The sequence below is a fragment of the Leopardus geoffroyi genome, chromosome B3 (assembly GCF_018350155.1).
Source record: "Leopardus geoffroyi isolate Oge1 chromosome B3, O.geoffroyi_Oge1_pat1.0, whole genome shotgun sequence".
NCBI classification, from domain to species: domain Eukaryota; kingdom Metazoa; phylum Chordata; class Mammalia; order Carnivora; family Felidae; genus Leopardus; species Leopardus geoffroyi.
Genome location: NC_059337.1, coordinates 73,503,669 through 73,513,752, shown reverse-complemented (window position 1 = coordinate 73,513,752; position 10,084 = coordinate 73,503,669). Strand labels below are relative to the sequence as shown.

The window sequence follows — 10,084 nt, the reverse complement described above, 5'->3', positions numbered from 1 at the left end:
CAGTATCAAATTTCAATAGGTCAAGTAGTATATTTCACTTTATATAATATTTAAGATAACATTTGGGATACGCAATTCATTATGGCATTTTGAGGGTGACCAGTTGTCACTGGTATGAAATTCAGAAGGAAGAGACAGAAGGTAGGATGAGAAATGGAAGGAAAGAACTAACATTCATTGAGGCCTTACTGTGTGCCAATCACTGTTTGAGGCACTTTGCATAGAACATCTCCTCTGACATTCATCAGAATCCTTTGGAATGCACATTGTGTCCCCGTTTTACAGATGGGAAGACTGAGGCTCAGAGAAGTAACCAACCAGTAGGTAGAAGAGCTGTTATCGATAGGAATGAGGATTTTCTATCAATTTTAATTAAAAAAGCATAAATATCTTGTATACAAAATAATAAGCAATTGGGCTTAGTCCTCTGTTGAGTTCTTGCTGATGTATTACTGTGAGAGGAGCACAAGTGTGAAATGAGGGCAGTGCTAACAGAGTACTGTTAGCACCCTCTCCTCTGAGGGTGTTAGAGCAACAGACCCCAAAGAATCAGTTAGGGTGCAAGTACTTATTGAGTATTTATATGGTCAATGACAATGGGTTGGTGCTTGAGGCTTGTGGTGAATTACAGAGCTGGGACCTGCTCCCAAAGAGCTCTTTGTATTCTGTTGGGAAGCCAGGCAGACACAGATGGAATGAAGAGAATAATTCAAATCTGATAATTAATAAAAATGCTTTGGGGATCTAGAGAGCTTATGAGTTTACGCTGAGTTGCATAGTGACTGGCACCCCAGAAGCATGGCAGCAGAGAATTTTCTAAGTGGGAAAGTCTCCATTTCTGGCAGGGGCCTGAATCGTGTTAGCCTTCCTGGGAATATTAGTTTCAGCCTCTTAATTCCACAGGTTTATAAGAAGAGCTTGTTTACCTGCTCCTTAAACACCTGCTTCACCTGCTTGTTCCGCAGGGTGTAGATGAAGGGATTGAGCATCGGGGTCACCACGGTGTTGAGCAAGGCCACCACCTTGTTCCTGTCCTCCCCTTCATTTCCCTTGCCTGACCGGATGTACATGAAGATGCAGCTGCCATAGAAGAGAGACACAACAATGATGTGGGAGGAGCAGGTTGAGAAGGCTTTCTGCCTCTCCTTGGCCGAGGGGATGCGCAGGATGGTGTGGAGGATGTGGCCATAGCAGGTGGCCGTCACGGACAGAGTGCCCAGCAAACTGAGGTTGGCCACAATAAAACCCAGAAGCTCTATCAGACTCGTATCTGCACATATGAGTTCCAGGAGTGGAAAGTTGTCACAAAAGAAATGGTTAATGACATTGGGGCCACAAAATGGCTGCTGAAGTATGATGGAACTTGGAAAGACAATGAGAAGGAATCCTGCCATCCATGAACAAAGAACCAGCTCTATACAGACCCTTTTGCTCATGATGGTTGCATAACGCAAGGGGTTACATATGGCCACATACCTGTCAAAGGACATCACTGCCAAAAGGAAGAACTCTGTGGTGCCCAGGAAGAAATAGAGGAAACTTTGTAGGAAACAGCCTGGGAGAGAGATGGTCTTGTATCCAGTCAGGATGTTGGTCAGCATCTTGGGGAAGATGACCGAGGTGAACCAGATCTCCAGGACAGCAAAGTTGCGGAGGAAGTAGTACATGGGGGTGTGGAGGCGCCTGTCCACGAGGGTGATGCCCACGATGAGGAGATTCCCCAGCAGAGTGAGGAGGTAGGTCAGGAGCAGCCCCAGGAAGATGAGCATCTGCAACTCACAGGCATCTGAGAGTCCCAGCAGGACAAACTCGGTGACAGTGGTGTGGTTCCTCATGGCTCCTCTGACCTCTGCTGAGGGTGGCCAATCAGAGGTGTGCAGCATCAGGAGGAGGGATGTTCTGGGGACCTGACGAACTTTATAACTGAAAGGAAAGGGGATGAGTGTTCCATTTTTGTGCGACAGATTCCTTTATTTCTTTGAAGGACGTATCTTTCCATCGCTCACTACTCAAGCTTGTTTTGTAAAGTCCCTGGGTTTCCCATCTCATGTTTGATCCCTGGCACGTCTGTGTGTTGGAGGAGAAAGTGTTGATTTTAAGGATGACCTAAGTAAAGCCCCAAAGCAAAAATTATCCTTGCTTACTTTTTGAACCAAACTTTTCTTCTCAACACAGAACGAATCCTATTGCCCCCAACATTATAATCTATTTCCAATACTTTTTACTTTTATATTTATTCCAACCATAGGTCTTTTTCCATAAATAGTTCATATTTGAGGGCAGTAACCTCTTTTTGCTTAACTTAGCCATTCACTGCAACAATCCATATCCTTGGTAAACTGATTTAGAATGCATAGATGCTCTACTGTTTTTCAAGATTACCTGAAATTTGATACCTTTCATGAGTATTTGGATTACTAAAAAAAAGAGGAAATTTATGAGAGAAAAGCACAACTCTTACACATCAAAAAAGAATAATTCAAGTAATATATGCATAAATAAAAATTCTTAAGAGGAAGTTTGGTATTCAAGATTTAATGATGTATCCAGGTTCTTCTCTTACATCTCCTTGTGGACTCTAGATACAATAGACTCTTTGAGATTTCTTAATACTGTTTTATGCACCTGTGTGTCTGCACATGACATTCTTTCAGCTTGGAATTATCAGCCTTTCAAATATTATTTTTCCTTTAAGTCTCTCCTCAAAAATTGCTATCATTTTTATGAATGAATGAATCTTTCCTCTGTATCCCTAATAATTTTATTATATCTCATTTGATTTGTATTGAATTTTATATTTGTTTTTCATTTGTTGTTTACTGAGTCAAAAAATTTCTTGGGGCGCCTGGGTGGCTCAGTTGGTTAAGCATTCAACTCTTGATTTTGGCTCAATTCATGATCTCACAGTTTGTGAGTTTGAGCCCTGTGGGGGAGCCTTCTTGGGATTCTCTTTCTCCCTCTCTCTCTGTCCCACCCCTGCTCATGCTCTCTTTCTTTCTCTCTCTCTCTCTCTCTCAAAATAAATATAAAATAAACTTTAAAAATTTTCTTTTTAAATTTGTTTTTATACAGCACTTAGGATGAGTTTCTTGAAATAATCAGCTTCAATAAACATCTACTGAATGAGTGAATAACATCTCAAATGCCTGAGAGATGGATGTGGTAGTGTTTGACAAAGAAGAGGTTGAGGGCTCATTTATGTCGTACTTTCTAAGGGACAGCTACCTTGCAGAGTCATATGCCAAGTAGTCTTAAACTGGCCCATGTGAAGACAATTTGCTTTTCCTCATGAGAGGGTGTATGTATGTCCCCACAAACATCCTCTAAAGGGACACTCTCCATCTTTGAGATGATCTGGATTTTGAGCTAGTAAATAGAGCTCTGGTTGGGTCTGCCCCAGTGCTTCCAGCAGCAAAACCCCCAGACCCCCAAACCCTTAAAAAGGTCTCTTTCTAAAAGTCAGCATCCCCAAGGGGTGCTTGGCTGGCCCAGTCAATAGAGCATATGAGTCTTGATCTTGGTTATGTGAGTTCCAGCCCCATGTTGGGTGTAGAGATTACTTAAAAATAAAAATCTTAAGGGGCACCTGAGTGGCTCAGTTGGTTAAGCATCCCACTCTTGATTTTAGTTCAGGTAGTGATCTTGCAGTTCGTAAGTTTCAGCCCCATATTAGGCTCTACAAGGAGCCTGCTTGAAATTCTCTCTCTCTCTCTCTCTCTCTCTCTCTCTCCCTCTCTCTCAATAAACAAATAAATACACATGAAAAAAAGTAAGCATCCTTGGACATTTCCTTCCTTAAACATTATCAACTACTACCCTAATTATCAGGCAGAACTATAGCAAGAATTATTTGCTAGTCACTGGAAAATAAGATTGGGATCCATGTTAGGTACTTGTAATGAAGGAAATGCTAGGGAATACTAGTAGAGAGGATGAAATGGTAAACTGTATGTGTGTGTGTGTGTGTGTGTGTGTGTGTGTGTGTGTGTGTGTGTATATATATATATATATATATATATATATATATACTTTCGTTTCTTATGACTGTTTTTAAAGTAGGCTCCATGCCCAGAGTGGAGCCCAATGTGGGCCTTGAACTCATGATCCTGAGATCAAGACCTGAGCTGATATCAAGAGTCAAACACTTAACCAACTGAGCCACTCAGACACCCCAGGTTTTGTCTTCTTTTCAGCACAGGCTACACTATTCAGTCATGCTATAAACTACCATTATGGGTAACATTTGTTGACAGTTATTAACACAAAATAGTTGTTCAGCCTCTGAGGATATTCACCAGGGTTATTCCTAGGCTTAACATTGTTTAGATTCTCAGTCATTTGAAAAAGAAGTCTCTGAGGTTCAAAGGTAAGCCCAGGTAACCAAGAAACTTACCCATCTCTTTCTGGAGCAGAAGCAGGATGCAACATGAATGTGATACCCAGAAACAGCAACAGGAACAATAGAATGAGTGCTTTCTAGGTGAAGTCCCAGTGGGACACATTGGAAGAGAGATGAGAACAGAGACTAAGATGAGAAAGAGTTGGATGTGAGTGGAAGCTGAGGACAAACCTCCAGCTTCATACTGAATCATAAACTTGGCACGAACCATGAAAACACCTTGTGACCAGCCCAAGGATATAGCACATAAACAGTGCTGCTGTTAATCTTTTGTTTCTTTTCCTACTTCAAACCAGAGGTCAACATCTGGAGGGGGGCTGGGGGGAGTCCATATATAATGAGAAGTGGGCCACTTCCTGAATCCTGGCCATTTCCCCTTTTTTCCTACATGCTTGATGGCAGCCTGAGAGCCTGGACATGCCACCATCTACCTAGACCATTCACTGTTTGCTCTTTTTAAAAAATATTTTATTTTTAAGTAATCTCTATACTCAACATGGGGCTCAAACTCACAACTCTGAGATTAAGAGTCCTATGGTCTATAGACTGAGCCAGCCAAGTGCCCTGACCATTCACTGTTTTAAGGGTAGTTATGCAGTGTCCAGGGGGAAAGTCTGTGGATGCCCTGGAGGTTTGTCCTGTTATGCTGGAATTGCATGGTCTTTGGGACAGTTCTGGTACACTTAGAAGGAGGGTGAGATCTCCTTCTAAGGAAAACCATTAGAAGTTTCACCCAGAATCAATACTGCCCAGAGCTTTGGATTTTCCAAGGGCCAGTCACAAACAGTACAAGGTGGGGCAGACAAAGTTCCTCAGTGTGAGTGAGCAACTATATGAATAAACATTGGTTTGCCTACCTTTGACTTGGATGGTGGGGCTCAAATTACACCATGTGTGTATTTGATGTGCCAATAATAAAGGAAGGTAAAAAAGTACCCGGAACAAGAGGGTTTCAGGAAGCCACTGCTGTTCTGCCATCCTCTGCAGCAATAAGGTGGAGATTACCCTGCAGGTTCAGGTTAGGTATCTAGTAGCCCTCTGGGGAAGTCCCAATCAGGCCATGCCAATTACACTACTCACAGGATTGCAGAAGGTGCCTGGTTCGCACAGGTATTTCTTCAGGTTGCAATATTGTCTATGGGTCTAAATATAGATCTTGTGCTTTTAGTCTGAGATCTTCATCTCCCATGAATTTGTTCTCTAAGAACACCTATCTTTTGCCAAAGCATTGAATGATCAACTTGAAGGGTCAGCTGTCATTCCCTGGGTAGGAGAATAGTTTCCTTGAACTTTGTCATCTTTCAGGTAACAGGATCTGTTGAGAACAGAATGTTGAAATCTTCCATTTTCAGCAAGCTCATCCTGGGGGAAGCTTTGGAAAAATACAGTTGTCATTTGGTGGATTCCTCCTTCATCGTCTTCTTGGACTAAAGGTGATGATTTTGACAGGTTAATGACTCTTATTACATCCTCGCATTGGCCCAGTCTCTATGAGAGATATTTCTTCTGGGGACAATGCGGCTCTAGGGGAGAGTGGGTGAGTTATTCCTGGAACAAACACATCTCTTTGTGGAGCTGACATCAGAGTTGAAAGATTTGGATTGCATCTTTATTTTCCTAAGGGATCTACTCTTCTCCAAAGTTTGATGGGTCTTGGGATCCCCAGATAATTAGTATAATGAGCCTTGCTCAGCCTCTTCCCAACTCTCTTGGCTGTTACTTACCACAAGTGTACAAAAGTTTCTGTTGTTTGTTCAGATCTACAATAGCAGTTACTTTTAGTTAAAGTAATATATCTAATTTTGCCTCTGAAATTGGGGGTTCCTGTCTAATATTAGGCAGTCCTATTGTTACAGGGATGCAAAGAACCAACAAAAGTAATATAGAAACTTGGTTAATCCTATCCTGACTCTTACATGATTGGGCTTGGGAGATGGTGAAAATGGGATCCTGGGGTGAGGAGGAGGAGGGAAGGAACAATAAGGAAGGAAATGAAAAAGTTAAGATTAATTTTTTTCCCAACTTTATTGAGGTATAATTGACAAAATGTTATCTGTTTAAAGTTTACTGTGATGATTTGATATGCCATATAGTATGAAATGATTCCTACAATGAGGTTAATTAACATGTCCATCACTTCACAGAGTTACTATTGTGTGTGTGTGTGTGTGTGTGTGTGTGTGTTGATAACACTTAAGATTTTACCACATTGCAATAAAACAAGTGTATCAAATCAGCATGTTAAACTTGCACATGTACACCTTAAACTTGTACAGTGTTATATGTTAATTATATTTAAATAAAAAAATCAAAACTTTCAGTTTTGGGGATGAAGATTTATTCTCTTAGCAAATTTCAAGTGTGCAATACACTATTATTAACTATGGACACAATGCTGTACACTAGGCCCCCAAAACTTATTCATCTTATGGCTAGAAGTTTGTACCCTTTCACCCAACATCTCCCCATTTCCTCCACTCCTCAGCCTCTGGCAACCACCATTCTACTCTCTGCTTCTATGAATTTAGACCTTTTATTTGTTTGTTTGTTTAGATTCTGCATATAAGTGATACCATATAGTATTTGTTTTTGTCCGGCTTATTTCATTTAGCATTATGCCTTCCAGTTTTATAATGTTGTCACAAATGGCAGGATTTCCTTCTTTTTTTTATAGTTGAATTATATTCCGTGTGTGTGTGTGTGTGTGTGTATTGCACCTTAAAATTTTTTTTAATGTTTATTGATTTTTGAGAGAGAGAGAGAGAGAGACAGAGCATGAGTGGGGGAGAGGCAGAGAGAGAGGGAGACACAGAATCTGAAGCAGGCTCCAGGCTCTGAACTGTCAGCACAGAACCAGATGCGGGGCTCAAACCCATGAACTTCGAGATCGTGACCTGAGCTGAAGTCCAAGGCTTAACCGACTGAGCCACCCAGGCACCTCTGCATTCGTTCATTGATAGTCACTTAGGTTGTTTCCATATCTCAGCTATTGTGAGTAATGCTACAATGAATATGGGAGTGCAGATATGTCTTTGAGACACTGATTTAATTTCCTTTGAAATATACCCCAAAGTGGGGGTGCTGGATCAAATGGTAGTTCTATTTTTAATTTTCAAAGAAAACTCCATACTATTTTCCATAATGGCTTTACCAGTTTACATTCCTACCAACAGTGTACAGGGTTTCTTTTCTTAACATCCTCACCAACACTTATTATTTCTTGTCTTTTCTATAGCCATTCTAACAGGTGTGAAGTGATATCTCATTATGATTTTGATTGGCATTTTCCTAATGATTAGTGATATTGAAAATTCTTTTTATACATCTGTCACCTATTTGCATACCTTGTTTGGAAAAGATGTCTATTCAGGATCTTTGACCATTTTTTAATGGGCTTAGCTGATTTCTTGCTGTTAAGTTTGTTTTTCATGAGCCCAGGTATCTCTCTTGAACTCCAGCACCAACTATCCAGATCTTCATATTAAATGAAGATCTCTACCTGGATGCCTTGAGGCCAATGTGTTAAAAGCAACTGGAGGAATATACCAGAGGCCAACAAAAGTGATACTTGTTGAAAAAAAAAAAAAGTGATACTTGTTGTAGGTGGTAGTTTCGGGTGGATAGTGTTAGGGTTGACAGCATGATTCCTAACCATATATCTTTTTAGATATTTAAAAAAATTGAACCAAGTGAATTTTTAAAAGTAAAATGATCAATGAATGAAAAACTGTGAATGTATCATCTCCCCCTTTCCCTCAATCTACTTCTGCCCATATGTTCCCTTCTCGTGTATTCCTATTGATGTGAAATGGTATCATCATTTCCTTGGTCGCCCAAGCCAGAATGTGGGAGTTATCCTAGACACGTTCCTCTCCTTCACCTTCTTACCCCAACTTTTGTAATTTTGCCCTCAAGATATCTTGTGAATGGATTTCCTCTCTTTCTACATTCCCACTGCCATTGCCTTAGCTTGGGCTCTTTTATCTTTTATATGGATTTGAATATCCTTCTCACTTTAGTTCTCCATGTTGTGTTAGAACGATCTTTTAAAAACACAAAAGGGATTACAATATTTTCCAGCCTAAAGTCATTCGATGTCTCCAAATAACCTTCAGAGTAAAACTTCCCAGCTTCAGCGTAAGCTTCCCAGTGCAGCATCCTTTTGATCTAGGGTCTACCTATTGCTTTATTTTCTTCTCCCATTCTTTTTATTTAACTTAATCTCCAACCAAACTGCTGCCATTTTTGAAAGGATCCTGTTCTCTCTGGCCTCTGTGCCTATGTATATGATGCTCCTCCTACTTGAAGTGCCTTCCCAATCTTGACAAGAATCAGATCCAGTTTTCCATGGGAAAACTTTTCTGAGTAGCTCCCCCTTCCCCTTGCCTAACTATATTCCTCTCATCTATAAATATAAATTCTGATATTGCACAAAATGCAATATCATCACTGTTGGGTTTTTCCTCTGTATCCCCCTACTAGCTTTGCGACCCTGGACAAATCCTGATATCAGGAATTGAATTGTATTTTTCCTTGTATATCCAGCATCTGGCATAGTACCCATGTAGAAGTATCACATTTTTCAAATCCTATCTCTTGTTTTTTTGTGTGTATTTCTTATCCCTCCTAGATCTCTTGCACCTCTCATTTGGGTAAGGAGATTGGGAAATAAACATTATTGCAGAAGGCAGAGTAAAGCCTTTTCAAGTTTAGGACTCAGGGCCTAGAAAAAAACCCTGGTGAGTCAGTTCACGATTTATTTCCTGAGATTCTGACTGGTAGGGGAAAGAGGAGACAGCCCATGGAGAAAGGTTAGCTCAAAGCTGGCTAGTCTCTGGGAAGGGACATTGTACTCTGCTGTCCCAAACCCAGGCTGAGTCTGGGGGTGGGGGATGGAAGAACCCCATATAGGGCTGTGGGTGTGAGAACAGAGAGCACTTGCAACTTGCCTTCTGGGAAGAGTTTGGGGCAGTGGTAATACCACAGAGAAGAAGCTGCATGGGATTTCTAGGCAGGTGGGACCTTCTAGAGCATCAACAACTTTCTCACATTCAGAGACATGCAGAAATAGAGTAATAAAGCCTAGTGTGCCCGAGAGAGGTACAGAGGGAGCAAGGAGAGATGCTCAATCCTCAGGGGCCTCGCGGACAGGAATGGGGAGTGATGTGCCAGCCACCTGTGGACTGGTGACGGGGGGGGGGGTGGGGCAGGATGGGAGGGTCCAGAGGACAGATGGCCATAGGGCTGGATGCCTCCTTGTCTCTTCCTATCCTCCTCAAAACTTAGACACAACACTAAAGTAAACCTGTGGGAGAACCCAGAATTGACTAAGATTTAATTTCCACTATCAGGTTAATGGGGCATCTAGGGAAATTAAACTGAGTTTTAAAAATTAAATTTGGTGTACACATGAGTTTGCAAACTGAGATTAATATTTGCTTTACCTGGCATCAGACAGTGTTAAAAAAATCAGTTAATTATATATGCATGTAAAATGGACAAAGGAGTAGAACTACATGTATCAAATGGCTCTAAGTAAACATTGCAATATAAAGTAATTTAGATGATTAATTCTTTCTCAGTAAACATGTGGCAGAGTCCCACTGCTCTAAGGGCTAGAGACTCTTGGTCCCTTACCTATGTGGTAGAGTGACAGGTCTTTGACTTTAGAGTCAGATAAACCTG

The 10,084-nt window shown here is 41.1% G+C and overlaps 1 protein-coding gene across 1 annotated transcript; it reads right to left on the bottom strand.

Moving 5' to 3' along the window:
• Positions 1–562: 562 nt before the first annotated feature.
• Positions 563–2,199, bottom strand: LOC123582247 (olfactory receptor 49-like). Its single transcript, XM_045448493.1, has one exon. The coding sequence runs from the start codon at positions 1,881–1,883 to the stop codon at positions 906–908; it is 978 nt and encodes a 325-aa protein (XP_045304449.1). The 5' UTR covers positions 1,884–2,199; the 3' UTR covers positions 563–905.
• Positions 2,200–10,084: the final 7,885 nt, after the last annotated feature.

What these genes read in the sequence shown, in the direction of transcription:
- LOC123582247 (XM_045448493.1), bottom strand. Translation starts at nt 1,883, where the DNA reads ATGCTGCACACCTCTGATTGGCCACCCTCAGCAGAGGTCAGAGGAGCC.